The 23,487-nt window shown below is 43.0% G+C and overlaps 1 protein-coding gene across 1 annotated transcript in view; it reads right to left on the reverse strand.

Annotated features, from left to right (window-relative positions):
- Positions 1–18,854, reverse strand: part of LOC124023962 (dual 3',5'-cyclic-AMP and -GMP phosphodiesterase 11A-like) — a gene marked incomplete at its 3' end in the record, with an annotated part of 31,599 nt that extends 12,745 nt beyond the window's left edge. The window contains exons 1-2 of the mRNA XM_046338124.1: positions 17,985–18,854; positions 14,147–14,305 (exon numbers count right to left, since the gene is read on the reverse strand). Of these exons, the coding sequence (XP_046194080.1) occupies positions 14,147–14,305; positions 17,985–18,764 (939 nt within the window). The remainder of the gene's footprint in view (positions 1–14,146; positions 14,306–17,984) is intronic.
- Between the last annotated feature and the right edge of the window lie 4,633 nt (positions 18,855–23,487).

The following is a 23,487-nucleotide window of genomic DNA, read 5'->3' on the forward strand; positions in this document are numbered from 1 at the left end:
TAGTAGTGAAAGCCCTATAGCTACAACATCTGTATTGGGGTTAGTAGTGAAAGCCCTATAGCTACAACATCTGTATTGGGGTTAGTAGTGAAAGTCCTATAGCTACAACATCTGTATTGGGGTTAGTAGTGAAAGCCCTATAGCTGACAACATCTGTATTGGGGTTAGTAGTGAAAGTCCTATAGCTACAACATCTGTATTGGGGTTAGTAGTGAAAGCCCTATAGCTACAACATCTGTATTGGGGTTAGTAGTGAAAGTCCTATAGCTACAACATCTGTATTGGGGTTAGTAGTGAAAGTCCTATAGCTACAACATCTGTATTGGGGTTAGTAGTGAAAGCCTATAGCTACAACATCTGTATTGGGGTTAGTAGTGAAAGCCCTATAGCTACAACATCTGTATTGGGGTTAGTAGTGAAAGCCCTAGCCATCTGTAGCTACCCTAAACATCTGTATTGGGGTTAGTAGTGAAAGCCCTATAGCTACAACATCTGTATCAGGGTTAGTAGTGAAAGCCCTATAGCTACAACATCTGTATTGGGGTTAGTAGTGAAAGCCCTATAGCTACAACATCTGTATTGGGGTTAGTAGTGAAAGCCCTATAGCTACAACATCTGTATTGGGGTTAGTAGTGAAAGCCCTATAGCTACAACATCTGTATTGGGGTTAGTAGTGAAAGTCCTATAGCTACAACATCTGTATTGGGGTTAGTAGTGAAAGTCCTATAGCTACAACATCTGTATTGGGGTTAGTAGTGAAAGTCCTATAGCTACAACATCTGTATTGGGGTTAGTAGTGAAAGTCCTATAGCTACAACATCTGTATTGGGGTTAGTAGTGAAAGTCCTATAGCTACAACATCTGTATTGGGGTTAGTAGTGAAAGTCCTATAGCTACAACATCTGTATTGGGGTTAGTAGTGAAAGTCCTATAGCTACAACATCTGTATTGGGGTTAGTAGTGAAAGTCCTATAGCTACAACATCTGTATTGGGGTTAGTAGTGAAAGTCCTATAGCTACAACATCTGTATTGGGGTTAGTAGTGAAAGTCCTATAGCTACAACATCTGTATTGGGGTTAGTAGTGAAAGTCCTATAGCTACAACATCTGTATTGGGGTTAGTAGTGAAAGTCCTATAGCTACAACATCTGTATTGGGGTTAGTAGTGAAAGCCCTATAGCTACAACATCTGTATTGGGGTTAGTAGTGAAAGCCCTATAGCTACAACATCTGTATTGGGGTTAGTAGTGAAAGCCCTATAGCTACAACATCTGTATTGGGGTTAGTAGTGAAAGCCCTATAGCTACAACATCTGTATTGGGGTTAGTAGTGAAAGCCCTATAGCTACAACATCTGTATTGGGGTTAGTAGTGAAAGCCCTATAGCTACAACATCTGTATTGGGGTTAGTAGTGAAAGCCCTATAGCTACAACATCTGTATTGGGGTTAGTAGTGAAAGTCCTATAGCTACAACATCTGTATTGGGGTTAGTAGTGAAAGTCCTATAGCTACAACATCTGTATTGGGGTTAGTAGTGAAAGTCCTATAGCTACAACATCTGTATTGGGGTTAGTAGTGAAAGTCCTATAGCTACAACATCTGTATTGGGGTTAGTAGTGAAAGTCCTATAGCTACAACATCTGTATTGGGGTTAGTAGTGAAAGTCCTATAGCTACAACATCTGTATTGGGGTTAGTAGTGAAAGCCCTATAGCTACAACATCTGTATTGGGGTTAGTAGTGAAAGCCCTATAGCTACAACATCTGTATTGGGGTTAGTAGTGAAAGTCCTATAGCTACAACATCTGTATTGGGGTTAGTAGTGAAAGCCCTATAGCTACAACATCTGTATTGGGGTTAGTAGTGAAAGACCTATAGCTACAACATCTGTATTGGGGTTAGTAGTGAAAGACCTATAGCTACAACATCTGTATTGGGGTTAGTAGTGAAAGTCCTATAGCTACAACATCTGTATTGGGGTTAGTAGTGAAAGCCCTATAGCTACAACATCTGTATTGGGGTTAGTAGTGAAAGCCCTATAGCTACAACATCTGTATTGGGGTTAGTAGTGAAAGCCCTATAGCTACAACATCTGTATTGGGGTTAGTAGTGAAAGTCCTATAGCTACAACATCTGTATTGGGGTTAGTAGTGAAAGTCCTATAGCTACAACATCTGTATTGGGGTTAGTAGTGAAAGTCCTATAGCTACAACATCTGTATTGGGGTTAGTAGTGAAAGCCCTATAGCTACAACATCTGTATTGGGGTTAGTAGTGAAAGCCCTATAGCTACAACATCTGTATCAGGGTTAGTAGTGAAAGCCCTATAGCTACAACATCTGTATGGGGGTTAGTAGTGAAAGTCCTATAGCTACAACATCTGTATTGGGGTTAGTAGTGAAAGCCCTATAGCTACAACATCTGTATTGGGGTTAGTAGTGAAAGTCCTATAGCTACAACATCTGTATTGGGGTTAGTAGTGAAAGTCCTATAGCTACAACATCTGTATTGGGGTTAGTAGTGAAAGTCCTATAGCTACAACATCTGTATTGGGGTTAGTAGTGAAAGCCCTATAGCTACAACATCTGTATTGGGGTTAGTAGTGAAAGCCCTATAGCTACAACATCTGTATTGGGGTTAGTAGTGAAAGCCCTATAGCTACAACATCTGTATCAGGGTTAGTAGTGAAAGTCCTATAGCTACAACATCTGTATTGGGGTTAGTAGTGAAAGCCCTATAGCTACAACATCTGTATTGGGGTTAGTAGTGAAAGACCTATAGCTACAACATCTGTATTGGGGTTAGTAGTGAAAGACCTATAGCTGCAACATCTGTATTGGGGTTAGTAGTGAAAGTCCTATAGCTACAACATCTGTATTGGGGTTAGTAGTGAAAGTCCTATAGCTACAACATCTGTATTGGGGTTAGTAGTGAAAGCCCTATAGCTACAACATCTGTATTGGGGTTAGTAGTGAAAGCCCTATAGCTACAACATCTGTATTGGGGTTAGTAGTGAAAGCCCTATAGCTACAACATCTGTATCAGGGTTAGTAGTGAAAGCCCTATAGCTACAACATCTGTATTGGGGTTAGTAGTGAAAGCCCTATAGCTACAACATCTGTATCAGGGTTAGTAGTGAAAGTCCTATAGCTACAACATCTGTATTGGGGTTAGTAGTGAAAGCCCTATAGCTACAACATCTGTATTGGGGTTAGTAGTGAAAGCCCTATAGCTACAACATCTGTATTGGGGTTAGTAGTGAAAGCCCTATAGCTACAACATCTGTATTGGGGTTAGTAGTGAAAGTCCTATAGCTACAACATCTGTATTGGGGTTAGTAGTGAAAGTCCTATAGCTACAACATCTGTATTGGGGTTAGTAGTGAAAGTCCTATAGCTACAACATCTGTATTGGGGTTAGTAGTGAAAGTCCTATAGCTACAACATCTGTATTGGGGTTAGTAGTGAAAGTCCTATAGCTACAACATCTGTATTGGGGTTAGTAGTGAAAGTCCTATAGCTACAACATCTGTATTGGGGTTAGTAGTGAAAGTCCTATAGCTACAACATCTGTATTGGGGTTAGTAGTGAAAGTCCTATAGCTACAACATCTGTATTGGGGTTAGTAGTGAAAGTCCTATAGCTACAACATCGGTATCGGGGTTAGTAGTGAAAGTCCTATAGCTACAACATCTGTATTGGGGTTAGTAGTGAAAGCCCTATAGCTACAACATCTGTATTGGGGTTAGTAGTGAAAGACCTATAGCTACAACATCTGTATTGGGGTTAGTAGTGAAAGACCTATAGCTGCAACATCTGTATTGGGGTTAGTAGTGAAAGTCCTATAGCTACAACATCTGTATTGGGGTTAGTAGTGAAAGCCCTATAGCTACAACATCTGTATTGGGGTTAGTAGTGAAAGCCCTATAGCTACAACATCTGTATCAGGGTTAGTAGTGAAAGCCCTATAGCTACAACATCTGTATCGGGGTTAGTAGTGAAAGTCCTATAGCTACAACATCTGTATTGGGGTTAGTAGTGAAAGTCCTATAGCTACAACATCTGTATTGGGGTTAGTAGTGAAAGCCCTATAGCTACAACATCTGTATTGGGGTTAGTAGTGAAAGCCCTATAGCTACAACATCTGTATCAGGGTTAGTAGTGAAAGCCCTATAGCTACAACATCTGTATGGGGGTTAGTAGTGAAAGTCCTATAGCTACAACATCTGTATTGGGGTTAGTAGTGAAAGCCCTATAGCTACAACATCTGTATTGGGGTTAGTAGTGAAAGTCCTATAGCTACAACATCTGTATTGGGGTTAGTAGTGAAAGTCCTATAGCTACAACATCTGTATTGGGGTTAGTAGTGAAAGTCCTATAGCTACAACATCTGTATTGGGGTTAGTAGTGAAAGTCCTATAGCTACAACATCTGTATTGGGGTTAGTAGTGAAAGTCCTATAGCTACAACATCTGTATTGGGGTTAGTAGTGAAAGCCCTATAGCTACAACATCTGTATCAGGGTTAGTAGTGAAAGCCCTATAGCTACAACATCTGTATTGGGGTTAGTAGTGAAAGCCCTATAGCTACAACATCGGTATTGGGGTTAGTAGTGAAAGTCCTATAGCTACAACATCTGTATTGGGGTTAGTAGTGAAAGTCCTATAGCTACAACATCTGTATTGGGGTTAGTAGTGAAAGTCCTATAGCTACAACATCTGTATTGGGGTTAGTAGTGAAAGCCCTATAGCTGCAACATCTGTATTGGGGTTAGTAGTGAAAGTCCTATAGCTACAACATCTGTATTGGGGTTAGTAGTGAAAGACCTATAGCTACAACATCTGTATCAGGGTTAGTAGTGAAAGCCCTATAGCTACAACATCTGTATTGGGGTTAGTAGTGAAAGTCCTATAGCTACAACATCTGTATGGGGGTTAGTAGTGAAAGCCCTATAGCTACAACATCTGTATTGGGGTTAGTAGTGAAAGCCCTATAGCTACAACATCGGTATTGGGGTTAGTGGTGAAAGTCCTATAGCTACAACATCTGTATTGGGTTTAGTAGTGAAAGTCCTATAGCTACAACATCTGTATTGGGGTTAGTAGTGAAAGTCCTATAGCTACAACATCTGTATTGGGGTTATTAGTGAAAGTCCTATAGCTACAACATCTGTATTGGGGTTATTAGTGAAAGTCCTATAGCTACAACATCTGTATTGGGGTTAGTAGTGAAAGTCCTATAGCTACAACATCTGTATTGGGGTTAGTAGTGAAAGCCCTATAGCTACAACATCTGTATTGGGGTTAGTAGTGAAAGACCTATAGCTACAACATCTGTATTGGGGTTAGTAGTGAAAGACCTATAGCTGCAACATCTGTATTGGGGTTAGTAGTGAAAGTCCTATAGCTACAACATCTGTATTGGGGTTAGTAGTGAAAGCCCTATAGCTACAACATCTGTATTGGGGTTAGTAGTGAAAGCCCTATAGCTACAACATCTGTATCAGGGTTAGTAGTGAAAGTCCTATAGCTACAACATCTGTATCGGGGTTAGTAGTGAAAGTCCTATAGCTACAACATCTGTATTGGGGTTAGTAGTGAAAGTCCTATAGCTACAACATCTGTATTGGGGTTAGTAGTGAAAGCCCTATAGCTACAACATCTGTATTGGGGTTAGTAGTGAAAGCCCTATAGCTACAACATCTGTATCAGGGTTAGCAGTGAAAGCCCTATAGCTACAACATCTGTATGGGGGTTAGTAGTGAAAGTCCTATAGCTACAACATCTGTATTGGGGTTAGTAGTGAAAGCCCTATAGCTACAACATCTGTATTGGGGTTAGTAGTGAAAGTCCTATAGCTACAACATCTGTATTGGGGTTAGTAGTGAAAGTCCTATAGCTACAACATCTGTATTGGGGTTAGTAGTGAAAGTCCTATAGCTACAACATCTGTATTGGGGTTAGTAGTGAAAGTCCTATAGCTACAACATCTGTATTGGGGTTAGTAGTGAAAGCCCTATAGCTACAACATCTGTATTGGGGTTAGTAGTGAAAGCCCTATAGCTACAACATCTGTATCAGGGTTAGTAGTGAAAGCCCTATAGCTACAACATCTGTATTGGGGTTAGTAGTGAAAGCCCTATAGCTACAACATCTGTATTGGGGTTAGTAGTGAAAGTCCTATAGCTACAACATCTGTATTGGGGTTAGTAGTGAAAGTCCTATAGCTACAACATCTGTATTGGGGTTAGTAGTGAAAGTCCTATAGCTACAACATCTGTATTGGGGTTAGTAGTGAAAGCCCTATAGCTGCAACATCTGTATTGGGGTTAGTAGTGAAAGTCCTATAGCTACAACATCTGTATTGGGGTTAGTAGTGAAAGACCTATAGCTACAACATCTGTATCAGGGTTAGTAGTGAAAGCCCTATAGCTACAACATCTGTATTGGGGTTAGTAGTGAAAGTCCTATAGCTACAACATCTGTATTGGGGTTAGTAGTGAAAGCCCTATAGCTACAACATCTGTATTGGGGTTAGTAGTGAAAGCCCTATAGCTACAACATCGGTATTGGGGTTAGTGGTGAAAGTCCTATAGCTACAACATCTGTATTGGGTTTAGTAGTGAAAGTCCTATAGCTACAACATCTGTATTGGGGTTAGTAGTGAAAGTCCTATAGCTACAACATCTGTATTGGGGTTATTAGTGAAAGTCCTATAGCTACAACATCTGTATTGGGGTTAGTAGTGAAAGTCCTATAGCTACAACATCTGTATTGGGGTTAGTAGTGAAAGTCCTATAGCTACATCATCTGTATTGGGGTTAGTAGTGAAAGTCCTATAGCTACAACATCTGTATTGGGGTTAGTGGTGAAAGTCCTATAGCTACAACATCTGTATTGGGGTTAGTAGTGAAAGTCCTATAGCTACAACATCTGTATTGGGGTTAGTAGTGAAAGTCCTATAGCTACAACATCTGTATTGGGGTTAGTAGTGAAAGTCCTATAGCTACAACATCTGTATTGGGGTTAGTAGTGAAAGTCCTATAGCTACAACATCTGTATTGGGGTTAGTAGTGAAAGTCCTATAGCTACAACATCTGTATTGGGGTTAGTAGTGAAAGCCCTATAGCTACAACATCTGTATTGGGGTTAGTAGTGAAAGTCCTATAGCTACAACATCTGTATTGGGGTTAGTAGTGAAAGTCCTATAGCTACAACATCTGTATTGGGGTTAGTAGTGAAAGCCCTATAGCTACAACATCTGTATTGGGGTTAGTAGTGAAAGCCCTATAGCTACAACATCTGTATTGGGGTTAGTAGTGAAAGTCCTATAGCTACAACATCTGTATTGGGGTTAGTAGTGAAAGTCCTATAGCTACAACATCTGTATTGGGGTTAGTAGTGAAAGTCCTATAGCTACAACATCTGTATTGGGGTTAGTAGTGAAAGTCCTATAGCTACAACATCTGTATTGGGGTTAGTAGTGAAAGCCCTATAGCTACAACATCTGTATTGGGGTTAGTAGTGAAAGCCCTATAGCTACAACATCTGTATTGGGGTTAGTAGTGAAAGCCCTATAGCTACAACATCTGTATTGGGGTTAGTAGTGAAAGCCCTATAGCTACAACATCTGTATTGGGGTTAGTAGTGAAAGCCCTATAGCTACAACATCTGTATTGGGGTTAGTAGTGAAAGCCCTATAGCTACAACATCTGTATTGGGGTTAGTAGTGAAAGTCCTATAGCTACAACATCTGTATTGGGGTTAGTAGTGAAAGCCCTATAGCTACAACATCTGTATTGGGGTTAGTAGTGAAAGCCCTATAGCTACAACATCTGTATTGGGGTTAGTAGTGAAAGCCCTATAGCTACAACATCTGTATTGGGGTTAGTAGTGAAAGCCCTATAGCTACAACATCTGTATTAGTAGTGAAAGTTAGCTATTGGGGTTAGTAGTGAAAGTCCTATAGCTACAACATCTGTATTGGGGTTAGTAGTGAAAGTCCTATAGCTACAACATCTGTATTGGGGTTAGTAGTGAAAGTCCTATAGCTACAACATCTGTATTGGGGTTAGTAGTGAAAGTCCTATAGCTACAACATCTGTATTGGGGTTAGTAGTGAAAGTCCTATAGCTACAACATCTGTATTGGGGTTAGTAGTGAAAGTCCTATAGCTACAACATCTGTATTGGGGTTAGTAGTGAAAGTCCTATAGCTACAACATCTGTATTGGGGTTAGTAGTGAAAGTCCTATAGCTACAACATCTGTATTGGGGTTAGTAGTGAAAGTCCTATAGCTACAACATCTGTATTGGGGTTAGTAGTGAAAGTCCTATAGCTACAACATCTGTATTGGGGTTAGTAGTGAAAGTCCTATAGCTACAACATCTGTATTGGGGTTAGTAGTGAAAGTCCTATAGCTACAACATCTGTATTGGGGTTAGTAGTGAAAGTCCTATAGCTACAACATCTGTATTGGGGTTAGTAGTGAAAGCCCTATAGCTACAACATCTGTATTGGGGTTAGTAGTGAAAGCCCTATAGCTACAACATCTGTATTGGGGTTAGTAGTGAAAGCCCTATAGCTACAACATCTGTATTGGGGTTAGTAGTGAAAGCCCTATAGCTACAACATCTGTATTGGGGTTAGTAGTGAAAGCCCTATAGCTACAACATCTGTATTGGGGTTAGTAGTGAAAGCCCTGTATAGCTACAACATCTGTATTGGGGTTAGTAGTGAAAGCCCTATAGCTACAACATCTGTATTGGTAGTAGTGAAAGCCCTATAGCTACAACATCTGTATTGGGGTTAGTAGTGAAAGTCCTATAGCTACAACATCTGTATTGGGGTTAGTAGTGAAAGTCCTATAGCTACAACATCTGTATTGGGGTTAGTAGTGAAAGCCCTATAGCTACAACATCTGTATTGGGGTTAGTAGTGAAAGCCCTATAGCTACAACATCTGTATTGGGGTTAGTAGTGCTAAAGTCCTATAGCTACAACATCTGTATTGGGGTTAGTAGTGAAAGTCCTATAGCTACAACATCTGTATTGGGGTTAGTAGTGAAAGTCCTATAGCTACAACATCTGTATTGGGGTTAGTAGTGAAAGCCCTATAGCTACAACATCTGTATTGGGGTTAGTAGTGAAAGTCCTATAGCTACAACATCTGTATTGGGGTTAGTAGTGAAAGTCCTATAGCTACAACATCTGTATTGGGGTTAGTAGTGAAAGTCCTATAGCTACAACATCTGTATTGGGGTTAGTAGTGAAAGCCCTATAGCTACAACATCTGTATTGGGGTTAGTAGTGAAAGCCCTATAGCTACAACATCTGTATTGGGGTTAGTAGTGAAAGCCCTATAGCTACAACATCTGTATCAGGGTTAGTAGTGAAAGTCCTATAGCTACAACATCTGTATTGGGGTTAGTAGTGAAAGCCCTATAGCTACAACATCTGTATTGGGGTTAGTAGTGAAAGACCTATAGCTACAACATCTGTATTGGGGTTAGTAGTGAAAGACCTATAGCTGCAACATCTGTATTGGGGTTAGTAGTGAAAGTCCTATAGCTACAACATCTGTATTGGGGTTAGTAGTGAAAGCCCTATAGCTACAACATCTGTATTGGGGTTAGTAGTGAAAGCCCTATAGCTACAACATCTGTATTGGGGTTAGTAGTGAAAGCCCTATAGCTACAACATCTGTATCAGGGTTAGTAGTGAAAGTCCTATAGCTACAACATCTGTATTGGGGTTAGTAGTGAAAGTCCTATAGCTACAACATCTGTATTGGGGTTAGTAGTGAAAGTCCTATAGCTACAACATCTGTATTGGGGTTAGTAGTGAAAGCCCTATAGCTACAACATCTGTATTGGGGTTAGTAGTGAAAGCCCTATAGCTACAACATCTGTATCAGGGTTAGTAGTGAAAGCCCTATAGCTACAACATCTGTATGGGGGTTAGTAGTGAAAGTCCTATAGCTACAACATCTGTATTGGGGTTAGTAGTGAAAGCCCTATAGCTACAACATCTGTATTGGGGTTAGTAGTGAAAGTCCTATAGCTACAACATCTGTATTGGGGTTAGTAGTGAAAGTCCTATAGCTACAACATCTGTATTGGGGTTAGTAGTGAAAGTCCTATAGCTACAACATCTGTATTGGGGTTAGTAGTGAAAGTCCTATAGCTACAACATCTGTATTGGGGTTAGTAGTGAAAGCCCTATAGCTACAACATCTGTATTGGGGTTAGTAGTGAAAGCCCTATAGCTACAACATCTGTATCAGGGTTAGTAGTGAAAGCCCTATAGCTACAACATCTGTATTGGGGTTAGTAGTGAAAGCCCTATAGCTACAACATCGGTATTGGGGTTAGTAGTGAAAGTCCTATAGCTACAACATCTGTATTGGGGTTAGTAGTGAAAGTCCTATAGCTACAACATCTGTATTGGGGTTAGTAGTGAAAGTCCTATAGCTACAACATCTGTATTGGGGTTAGTAGTGAAAGCCCTATAGCTGCAACATCTGTATTGGGGTTAGTAGTGAAAGTCCTATAGCTACAACATCTGTATTGGGGTTAGTAGTGAAAGACCTATAGCTACAACATCTGTATCAGGGTTAGTAGTGAAAGCCCTATAGCTACAACATCTGTATTGGGGTTAGTAGTGAAAGTCCTATAGCTACAACATCTGTATGGGGGTTAGTAGTGAAAGCCCTATAGCTACAACATCTGTATTGGGGTTAGTAGTGAAAGCCCTATAGCTACAACATCGGTATTGGGGTTAGTGGTGAAAGTCCTATAGCTACAACATCTGTATTGGGTTTAGTAGTGAAAGTCCTATAGCTACAACATCTGTATTGGGGTTAGTAGTGAAAGTCCTATAGCTACAACATCTGTATTGGGGTTAGTAGTGACAGTCCTATAGCTACAAACATCTGTATTGGGGTTAGTAGTGAAAGTCCTATAGCTACAACATCTGTATTGGGGTTAGTAGTGAAAGTCCTATAGCTACAACATCTGTATTGGGGTTAGTAGTGAAAGCCCTATAGCTACAACATCTGTATTGGGGTTAGTAGTGAAAGCCCTATAGCTACAACATCTGTATTGGGGTTAGTAGTGAAAGTCCTATAGCTGCAACATCTGTATTGGGGTTAGTAGTGAAAGCCCTATAGCTACAACATCTGTATTGGGGTTAGTAGTGAAAGTCCTATAGCTACAACATCTGTATTGGGGTTAGTAGTGAAAGTCCTATAGCTACAACATCTGTATTGGGGTTAGTAGTGAAAGTCCTATAGCTACAACATCTGTATTGGGGTTAGTAGTGAAAGTCCTAGAGCTGCAACATCTGTATTGGGGTTAGTAGTGAAAGTCCTATAGCTACAACATCTGTATTGGGGTTAGTAGTGAAAGTCCTATAGCTACAACATCTGTATTGGGGTTAGTAGTGAAAGCCCTATAGCTACAACATCTGTATTGGGGTTAGTAGTGAAAGCCCTATAGCTACAACATCTGTATTGGGGTTAGTAGTGAAAGCCCTATAGCTACAACATCTGTATTGGGGTTAGTAGTGAAAGCCCTATAGCTACAACATATGTATTGGGGTTAGTAGTGAAAGCCCTATAGCTACAACATCTGTATTGGGGTTAGTAGTGAAAGTCCTATAGCTACAACATCTGTATTGGGGTTAGTAGTGAAAGCCCTATAGCTACAACATCTGTATTGGGGTTAGTAGTGAAAGCCCTATAGCTACAACATCTGTATTGGGGTTAGTAGTGAAAGCCCTATAGCTACAACATCTGTATTGGGGTTAGTAGTGAAAGCCCTATAGCTACAACATCTGTATTGCGGTTAGTAGTGAAAGCCCCATAGCTACAACATCTGTATTGGGGTTAGTAGTGAAAGCCCGATAGCTACAACATCTGTATTGGGGTTAGTAGTGAAAGCCCTATAGCTACAACATCTGTATGGGGGTTAGTAGTGAAAGCCCTATAGCTGCAACATCTGTATTGGGGTTAGTAGTGAAAGCCCCATAGCTACAACATCTGTATTGGGGTTAGTAGTGAAAGCCCGATAGCTACAACATCTGTATGGGGGTTAGTAGTGAAAGTCCTATAGCTACAACATCTGTATTGGGGTTAGTAGTGAAAGCCCTATAGCTACAACATCTGTATCAGGGTTAGTAGTGAAAGCCCTATAGCTACAACATCTGTATTGGGGTTAGTAGTGAAAGCCCTATAGCTACAACATCTGTATTGGGGTTAGTAGTGAAAGTCCTATAGCTACAACATCTGTATTGGGGTTAGTAGTGAAAGCCCTATAGCTACAACATCTGTATTGGGGTTAGTAGTGAAAGTCCTATAGCTACAACATCTGTATTGGTGTTAGTAGTGAAAGCCCTATAGCTACAACATCTGTATTGGGGTTAGTAGTGAAAGCCCTATAGCTACAACATCTGTATTGGGGTTAGTAGTGAAAGTCCTATAGCTACAAACATCTGTATTGGGGTTAGTAGTGAAAGTCCTATAGCTACAACATCTGTATTGGGGTTAGTAGTGAAAGTCCTATAGCTACAACATCTGTATTGGGGTTAGTAGTGAAAGCCCTATAGCTACAACATCTGTATTGGGGTTAGTAGTGAAAGTCCTATAGCTACAACATCTGTATTGGGGTTAGTAGTGAAAGTCCTATAGCTACAACATCTGTATTGGGGTTAGTAGTGAAAGTCCTATAGCTACAACATCTGTATTGGGGTTAGTAGTGAAAGTCCTAGAGCTGCAACATCTGTATTGGGGTTAGTAGTGAAAGTCCTATAGCTACAACATCTGTATTGGGGTTAGTAGTGAAAGTCCTATAGCTACAACATCTGTATTGGGGTTAGTAGTGAAAGCCCTATAACTACAACATCTGTATTGGGGTTAGTAGTGAAAGCCCTATAGCTACAACATCTGTATTGGGGTTAGTAGTGAAAGCCCTATAGCTACAACATCTGTATTGGGGTTAGTAGTGAAAGCCCTATAGCTACAACATATGTATTGGGGTTAGTAGTGAAAGCCCTATAGCTACAACATCTGTATTGGGGTTAGTAGTGAAAGTCCTATAGCTACAACATCTGTATTGGGGTTAGTAGTGAAAGCCCTATAGCTACAACATCTGTATTGGGGTTAGTAGTGAAAGTCCTATAGCTACAACATCTGTATTGGTGTTAGTAGTGAAAGCCCTATAGCTACAACATCTGTATTGGGGTTAGTAGTGAAAGCCCTATAGCTACAACATCTGTATTGGGGTTAGTAGTGAAAGTCCTATAGCTACAACATCTGTATTGGGGTTAGTAGTGAAAGTCCTATAGCTACAACATCTGTATTGGGGTTAGTAGTGAAAGCCCTATAGCTGCAACATCTGTATTGGGGTTAGTAGTGAAAGTCCTATAGCTACAACATCTGTATTGGGGTTAGTAGTGAAAGCCCTATAGCTACAACATCTGTATTGGTGTTAGTAGTGAAAGCCCTATAGCTACAACATCTGTATTGGGGTTAGTAGTGAAAGCCCTATAGCTACAACATCTGTATTGGGGTTAGTAGTGAAAGTCCTATAGCTACAACATCTGTATTGGGGTTAGTAGTGAAAGCCCTATAGCTACAACATCTGTATTGGGGTTAGTAGTGAAAGTCCTATAGCTACAACATCTGTATTGGGGTTAGTAGTGAAAGCCCTATAGCTACAACATCTGTATTGGGGTTAGTAGTGAAAGTCCTATAGCTACAACATCTGTATTGGGGTTAGTAGTGAAAGCCCTATAGCTACAACATCTGTATTGGGGTTAGTAGTGAAAGTCCTATAGCTACAACATCTGTATTGGGGTTAGTAGTGAAAGCCCTATAGCTACAACATCTGTATTGGGGTTAGTTCTTATTGGATATTCCTGTATGTGAAATAATAATCTCCCAGGTTGGTTCTGAGACAGTAACACTGATCTCCCATTGGTGGAGATAGTGGTGATGTTGTCAATGACAATAATGAATTCTCACTGTACAGGAACTTTAGTTTTACCACTCTTCTATTGGTCCATGAAGCCAGACAAGCTCAATCGAGCCCAGCTAAAGGATTTGAAATGATTTCTAGTGGTATTCTGAACTCCGGTGTGCTGTGGACTGACCTTCTCGTCGTCCTCCGTAAAAGGTGTTCCGATTGGGTTCTTGTTGATGGCCTGCACAACCCCGATGACCTCTCCATCACTGTTACAGATGGTCATACACAGGATGGACTGGGTCTTATAGCCGGTCAGCTTGTCTATCTCGTCACTGAACCGATGGTCCTACAGGAGGAGACATATAGGAGAAGAAATACACACACACACACACACACACACACACACACACACACACACACACACACACACACACACACACACACACACACACACACACACACACACACACACACACACACACACACACACACACACACACACACACACACACACACACACACACACACAGAAATCAGAGACGGCCTAAAATCAATCTGAACCAACAGAATAGATTTGACTGTAGCCTAGTTAATATGGGGTCAAAACACTGTGTTAATGTAGCCTACAGCACTGCAGTGTAACTGTGTTAATGTAGCCTACAGCACTGCAGTGTAACTGTGTTAATGTAGCCTACAGCACTGCAGTGGACTGTGTTAATGTAGCCTACAGCACTGCAGTACACTGTGTTAATGTAGCCTACAGCACTGCAGTGAACTGTGTTAATGTAGCCTACAGCACTGCAGTGGACTGTGATAATGTAGCCTACAGCACTGCAGTGGACTGTGATAATGTAGCCTACAGCACTGCAGTACACTGTGTTAATGTAGCCTACAGCACTGCAGTGGACTGTGTTAATGTAGCCTACAGCACTGCAGTGTACTGTGTTAATGTAGCCTACAGCACTGCAGTACACTGTGTTAATGTAGCCTACAGCACTGCAGTGGACTGTGTTAATGTAGCCTACAGCACTGTAGTACACTGTGTTAATGTAGCCTACAGCACTGCAGTACACTGTGTTAATGTAGCCTACAGCACTGCAGTGTACTGTGTTAATTGAGCCTACAGCACTGCAGTACACTGTGTTAATGTAGCCTACAGCACTGTAGTACACTGTGTTAATGTAGCCTACAGCACTGCAGTGTACTGTGATAATGTAGCCTACAGCACTGCAGTACACTGTGTTAATGTAGCCTACAGCACTGCAGTACACTGTGTTAATGTAGCCTACAGCACTGCAGTACACTGTGTTAATGAAGCCTACAGCACTGCAGCGAGAGCTAAATTGTATTCTTATGTGCAGTGCACCAGAGACCTACAGGTAACTGCCAAAATAATGAAAACCCCAACATAAAGTGTCTTAATAGGGTGTTGGCCACCACAAGCCAGTACCTGGAACTATTGGAGGGCGTTGGGTCACCACGAGCCAGTACCTGGAACTATTGGAGGGCGTTGGGTCACCACGAGCCAGTACCTGGAACTATTGGAGGGCGTTGGGTCACCACGAGCCAGTACCTGGAACTATTGGAGGGCGTGGGGTCACCACGAGCCAGTACCTGGAACTATTGGAGGGCGTTGGGTCACCACGAGCCAGTACCTGGAACTATTGGAGGGCGTTGGGTCACCACGAGCCAGTACCTGGAACTATTGGAGGGCGTGGGGCCACCACGAGCCAGTACCTGGAACTATTGGAGGGCGTTGGGTCACCACGAGCCAGTACCTGGAACTATTGGAGGGCGTTGGGTCACCACGAGCCAGTACCTGGAACTATTGGAGGGCATTGGCCACCACGAGCCAGTACCTGGAACTATTGGAGGGCGTTGGGTCACCACGAGCCAGTACCTGGAACTATTGGAGGGCGTGGGGCCACCACGAGCCAGTACCTGGAACTATTGGAGGGCGTTGGGTCACCACGAGCCAGTACCTGGAACTATTGGAGGGCGTGGGGCCACCACGAGCCAGTACCTGGAACTATTGGAGGGCGTTGGGTCACCACGAGCCAGTACCTGGAACTATTGGAGGGCGTTGGGTCACCACGAGCCAGTACCTGGAACTATTGGAGGGCGTTGGGTCACCACGAGCCAGTACCTGGAACTATTGGAGGGCGTGGGGCCACCACGAGCCAGTACCTGGAACTATTGGAGGACGTTGGGTCACCACGAGCCAGTACCTGGAACTATTGGAGGGCGTTGGGTCACCACGAGCCAGTACCTGGAACTATTGGAGGGCGTGGGGCCACCACGAGCCAGTACCTGGAACTATTGGAGGGCGTTGGGTCACCACGAGCCAGTACCTGGAACTATTGGAGGGCGTTGGGTCACCACGAGCCAGTACCTGGAACTATTGGAGGGCATTGGCCACCACGAGCCAGTACCTGGAGCTATTGGAGGGCGTTGGGCAAGTAACTGAAAGGTGGCTGGTTTCAATACCCGAGCCAACAAGGTGAAAAATCTTTTGATGTGCCCTTGAGCAAGGCACTTTACCCTAATTTGCTCCAGATGGGTATGGGTGCCAGATATGGGTGCCATATGTCTGGGGCGGCAGGTAGCCTAGTGGTTGGAAGATTGAATCCCAGAGCTGTCAAGGTAAAAATCTGTATTTTTCTGCCCCTGAACAAGGCAGTTAACCCACTGTTTGTAGGCTGTCATTGAAAATAAGAATTTGTCTTTAACTGACTTGCCTAGTTAAATAAAGGTTTTAAAAAACACACATTTCACTTCACCTATCCAGGGGTATGTGACAATACAGTTATTTCAGTTTTTTTAAATTCTTCCACAAAAAATTCTTCCACAAAAATTCCATAATTCGGAGTTCCATAATTTGATAGTGGTGGAAAACGCTATCTCAGGAGTCACTCCAGAATCTCCCATAAGTGTTTAATTGGGTTGAGATCTGGTGACTGAGACACACACACACACACACACACACACACACACACACACACGCACGCACGCACGCACGCACGCACGCACACACACACAAACACACACACACACTCACACACAATCTCTTTAAACCCTCTATGCTCATTTGAGACCCCTCTTTCAAAGTTACTGAGAACTCTTCTTCTAGCCATAATAGCCAAAATAATGGGCAACTGGGCATTTTATACATGACCCTAAGCATGATGGGATGTGAATTGTTTAATTAACTCAGCAACCACACCTGGTGTCTATATACATGTATCTCTCATTTACTCAAGTGTTTCCTTTATTTTGGCAGTTACCTGTACACCTTATTGCTCTAATACAAATTTGTCTCCCAAATGTGACCCTGTTACCCAACTAGTGCACTACTTTTAACCAGGGCCTGCACTATATTTTAAAATGTACTGCACGATAGAGGGAATAGGGTGCCATTTGGGACGACACATGTCAAATAAATTGGTCCACTGGGTCCCAGGACTGGGCTTAACATCTCTCAAAATCCCACGAGGCTGCTCTATTCCTGCTAGCCTATTGTCTATTGCCAGTAGCCCAGTTCCCACGAGGCCGGATCAGCGTCAACATGTTGCCTCTGCCTCGCCAGATGCCCATGGCCATGATATAATGATGTGTAGCGCGCGACTGGTGGATGGTACTCCGGAGAGGGTGAGAGATGCAGCCTTGGTTTCCATATCCCTGTCTATGGAGGAAACGATGGTGGATGGGACTCCGGAGAGGGTGAGAGATGCAGCCTTGGTTTCCATATCCCTGTCTATGGAGGAAACGATGGTGGATGGGACTCCGGAGAGGGTGAGAGATGCAGCCTTGCAGGGAATGAAATGGCCATGGTTTTCATATCCCTGTCTATGGAGGAAAAGATGGTGGGATGGGCAGTATGTTTGTTCATGTAATTGTAACAATTTTGTTTCTTTATCCCAATAATAGCATTGAATCTAAATGAAATATTAACAATTTTGCATTTGTGGTTTGCAGTGATGGGTCTAATTTAGGAAACCTGGTGTTTCCAAATGGCTAATGTTTACCTCATATGCGTTGGGTATGTTTACAGTCTCCCCATGCTCTGCCACGTATCCAATAATGCCCTTTCCCCACGGCACCTGCACCTCGTTAGAGTTCAGAGTGCTGGAAGAGGGTCGCACCGTGGTGCCCAGGTGCACGTCGAATAACTTAGACACGAGCGTTCTCTTGTGAGATGGTCCCTCAACTAGGAACAGCGAGCACCTGTCCGCATCCACCAGGATACACACATTGATCAGGATCTTATAACTCAGGTTGGTCATGTCCAGGTCATTGGAGACATCTTTCACCAACTCAAGGAAGAACTCCCTCTCGTTGGTCTCCTTCAGTCTGTACTTGTAGTCGATGGCACTGGAAGCGTACTGGGGCACATTGACCCTGGATTCGAGAAGGGCGCTCAGAATGTGCCCGGTGGTTGGCGGCAAAGAACTAGCTTTGCGCAGTAACGCGCGGCGTCTCATGCTGGACTGGGAATCATCGTGTTCCCTGTGACTGGCGTGCTCGTCGTAGGTTCTGTGCGCGGTGGTGGCTTTGGACCGGGCAAAGTTCCTTCGGAGCTCCATGTGGGAGGATCGGCGCCGGAGACCGTCAGGGTTGGTCGGCCAGAGCGGGTCCCTGGGCACTCCGCCACGCTTTTCCTCCGCGAGGGAGACTTTGGACGGCTGTTGGTCCTTCAACCACCTGCTCACCGTATCGCATTTTCCTTTACGCACAACATACTCCTCAAAGAGGTCCGGGTGGCAGTCCAAAAACGCTTCCACATCAGAGAAGTCAAAAGTAGTCATCGGAAAAAAATAAAAGACCCTAAGAAGAAGCAAAATAATATCAGGATAACAGGAGATACCGAGTCAATTAATGAGGTGCTCTGGAGCAGACGGTTGTTCAGGTTCTGTAGAGAGAGAGAGAGAGAGAGAGAGAGAGAGAGAGAGAGAGAGAGAGAGAGAGAGAGAGAGAGAGAGAGAGAGAGAGAGAGAGAGAGAGAGAGAGAGAGAGAGAGAGAGAGAGAGGATGCCGTTTCAGCTCTTCATTTACTCCCTGCTGCCCATTTAAAACAATCCGTCTTCGTCCTCTTCTATGGAATGCTGCAAGCAAAGATTTTCAGCTAGAGTATTAAATCAATTATTAATGAATTATGTTTACTTCTTGAGACTAAATTGAGGACACCGAGTGTAGCAAGTTGAGGGGCTGTGTGTCAGTCAGCTGAGACTACAGTTCCAGATTCCCTGGTGGTTCTGAAGCTTATGCAATGCAGATCAGGAACACAGTCCGCTTGCTGCAGATCAGGAGGAAAACACTGTCCACTTGCTGCAGATCAGGAGGAAAACACTGTCCACTTGCTGCAGATCAGGAGGAAAACACTGTCCACTTGTTGCAGATCAGGAGGAAAACACTGTCCACTTGCTGCAGATCAGGAGGAAAACACTGTCCACTTGCTGCAGATCAGGAGGAAAACACTGTCCACTTGCTGCAGATCAGGAGGAAAACACTGTCCACTTGCTGCAGATCAGGAGGAAAACACTGTCCACTTGCTGCAGATCAGGAGGAAAACACTGTCCACTTGCTGCAGATCAGGAGGAAAACACTGTCCACTTGCTGCAGATCAGGAGGAAAACACTGTCCACTTGTTGCAGATCAGGAGGAAAACACTGTCCACTTGTTGCAGATCAGGAGCACTGTCCGCTTGTTGCAGATCAGGAGGAAAACACTGTCCACTTGTTGCAGATCAGGAGGAAAACACTGTCCACTTGTTGCAGATCAGGAGCACTGTCCGCTTGTTGCAGATCAGGAGGAAAACACTGTCCACTTGTTGCAGATCAGGAGGAAAACACTGTCCGCTTGCTGCAGATCAGGAGGAAAACACTGTCCACTTGTTGCAGATCAGGAGGAAAACACTGTCCGCTTGTTGCAGATCAGGAGCACTGCCCACTTGTTGCAGATCAGGAGGAAAACACTGTCCGCTTGTTGCAGATCAGGAGGAAAACACTGTCCACTCGCTGCAGATCAGGAGGAAAACACTGTCCACTTGCTACAGATCAGGAGGAAAACACTGTCCACTTGCATGTAACAGTAGAAATTCTCTTTCTTTATTTGCCAGGGACACTTGAAATAGCACACTATTCCATATTTAGTGCACTGCTTTTTGCCAGGGCCTATGATGAGTGAATAGGGTGTAATTTCAGACTCGGGCTCTCTCTCTTTACAGGGCTCCAATTTAAAATGAATGAGAATATTAAATTACATTTCCTTTGAATCATTTTAGAGTGACTGCAGCCAAATATATTATGTGTGTGTGTGTGTGTGTGTGTGTGTGTGTGTGTGTGTGTGTGTGTGTGTGTGTGTGTGTGTGTGTGTGTGTGTGTGTGTGTGTGTGTGTGTGTGTGTGTGTGTGTGTGTGTGTGTGTGTGTGTGTGTGTGTGTGTGTGTGTGTGTGTGGAAAAGAACAGAGTGAGATAGAGAGGAGAAAAAAGAGAGAACATTAATATTAATGTCCAAGTTCTCCTTTGTCGACACACACTAGCCAGCCGGGCACACCTTGAGAAGCCAATTACCACTTTGTACAGCACATAAATAATCCTCCCTCTGCTCTTAGATATGAAACACCAACTTTGAAGTTTATGGAGCACAATTCACAACAGTAATGACGGTGATGACTAAAGGCTGAGTGGTAGGACTAACAGTAATGATGGTGATGACTAAAGGCTGAGTGGTAGGACTAACAGTAATGATGGTGATGACTAAAGGCTGAGTGGTAGGACTAACAGTAATGATGGTGATGACTAAAGGCTGAGTGGTAGGACTAACAGTAATGATGGTGATGACTAAAGGCTGAGTGGTAGGACTAACAGTAATGACGGTGATGACTAAAGGCTGAGTGGTAGGACTAACTGTAATGACGGTGATGACTAAAGGCTGAGTGGTAGGACTAACAGTAATGATGGTGATGACTAAAGGCTGAGTGGTAGGACTAACAGTAATGACGGTAATGACTAAAGGCTGAGTGGTAGGACTAACAGTAATGACGGTGATGACTAAAGGCTGAGTGGTAGGACTAACAGTAATGATAGTGATGACTAAAGGCTGAGTGGTAGGACTAACAGTAATGATAGTGATGACTAAAGGCTGAGTGGTAGGACTAACAGTAATGACGGTGATGACTAAAGGCTGAGTGGTAGGACTAACAGTAATGACGGTTATGACTAAAGGCTGAGTGGTAGGACTAACAGTAATGACGGTTATGACTAAAGGCTGAGTGGTAGGACTAACAGTAATGACGGTTATGACTAAAGGCTGAGTGGTAGGACTAACAGTAATGATGGTGATGACTAAAGGCTGAGTGGTAGGACTAACAGTAATGATAGTGATGACTAAAGGCTGAGTGGTAGGACTAACAGTAATGACGGTGATGACTAAAGGCTGAGTGGTAGGACTAACAGTAATGACGGTTATGACTAAAGGCTGAGTGGTAGGACTAACAGTAATGACGGTTATGACTAAAGGCTGAGTGGTAGGACTAACAGTAATGACGGTTATGACTAAAAGCTGAGTGGTAGGACTAACAGTAATGATGGTGATGACTAAAGGCTGAGTGGTAGGACTAACAGTAATGACGGTAATGACTAAAGGCTGAGTGGTAGGACTAACAGTAATGATAGTGATGACTAAAGGCTGAGTGGTAGGACTAACAGTAATGACGGTGATGACTAATGGCTGAGTGGTAGGTCTAACAGTAATGACGGTGATGACTAAAGGCCTAGGACACAATCTTGCTCCAAACATACTATTTTATATTTCTATATAACTTTCTAATGTGCCGTTTTTACACTGTATAGATGTTCCTGCCAAAACCAGCAGCTGGATCTACGCACTGGTATTTTCTTTCTTTCTAGAACTCATTTTACAATTACATCACTCCCTGCAGAGTCAACAGGAAGTGGATATTTCTCGTTTTCATTATACAGTCATTTTCAACTTAATTTTAGTTTCCCATGAAAAACAGAAGCAGCGACTCTGTTCAGGCGTCCTTCTATGTTTAATATCTCTTTTGTCATTGAGTCCTGCAATGGGAAAGGGGGATACATTCAGCTCTTGTCTTAACTTCCCTACACGTGTACATGACTTGACTTCTTAATAAACAGGGTCCAGTGGTCTTGTCTCTCCATCTGTAGTCCTTCTTAATAAACAGGGTCCAGTGGTCTTGTCTCTCCATCTGTAGTCCTTCTTCATAAACAGGGTCCAGTGGTCTTGTCTCTCCATCTGTAGTCCTTCTTAATAAACAGGGCTGTAGTCCAGTGGTCTTGTCTCTCCATCTGTAGTCCTTCTTAATAAACAGGGTCCAGTGGTCTTGTCTCTCCATCTGTAGTCCTTCTTCATAAACAGGGTCCAGTGGTCTTGTCTCTCCATCTGTAGTCCTTCTTAATAAACAGGGCTGTAGTCCAGTGGTCTTGTCTCTCCATCTGTAGTCCTTCTTAATAAACAGGGTCCAGTGGTCTTGTCTCTCCATCTGTAGTCCTTCTTCATAAACAGGGTCCAGTGGTCTTGTCTCTCCATCTGTAGTCCTTCTTAATAAACAGGGCTGTAGTCCAGTGGTCTTGTCTCTCCATCTGTAGTCCTTCTTAATAAACAGGGTCCAGTAGTCTTGTCTCTCCATCTGTAGTCCTTCTTAATAAACAGGGTCCAGTAGTCTTGTCTCTCCATCTGTAGTCCTTCTTAATAAACAGGGTCCAGTGGTCTTGTCTCTCTCCATCTGTAGTCCTTCTTAATAAACAGGGTCCAGTGGTCTTGTCTCTCCATCTGTAGTCCTTCTTCATAAACAGGGCTGTCAGAAAGCTACTTATTGTGCTATACATGTCTATTTCTCTCCCTCTCTATCTGTCTCTCTCACACACACACACACACACACACACACACACACACACACACACACACACACACACACACACACACACACACACACACACACACACACACACACACACACACACACACACACACACACACACACACACACACACACACACACACACACACACAACACATTCTCCCCTCTAGGTCTCCATAGATTAGTTCTGATTTGTTTTGAAATGTGCTTTGAAATATTCCCTTTATTCTCCTGGAAACTGGAAACTAGTCCAGCTGGATTGCTTTGAGCACCAGGCTCCTATCATTCTCAGCAACACAGATGAGAGAGCACTAAGCCAGGAGAGTTGTCTCCATCATATAACTGTATGGCCAGTCCATTATCCATGAGACAGAAATGGACTGGCCATAGGGCAGATGGGCTCTACCGTCTTCCTTTATCCCATGCGGGCCTGTCTAAATGGGATGTTTTGGCAGAATGATCATTATTTGGCTAATCATGAGGGCATCTTGGAAAAACATGTGTGGTATGAGGGCCTCGTTGGGAATAAATGGGCCGGTGTGTTAGAAATTCCCTTTCTGGTTCCAGTCCGCCCCTCTTCATTGTCTTTGAGATCTGGTACAGAGCAGAGGAGACGTGAAGTGGTGTGA

The sequence above is a fragment of the Oncorhynchus gorbuscha genome, unplaced genomic scaffold (genome assembly GCF_021184085.1).
Source record: "Oncorhynchus gorbuscha isolate QuinsamMale2020 ecotype Even-year unplaced genomic scaffold, OgorEven_v1.0 Un_scaffold_1740, whole genome shotgun sequence".
NCBI lineage: Eukaryota > Metazoa > Chordata > Actinopteri > Salmoniformes > Salmonidae > Oncorhynchus > Oncorhynchus gorbuscha.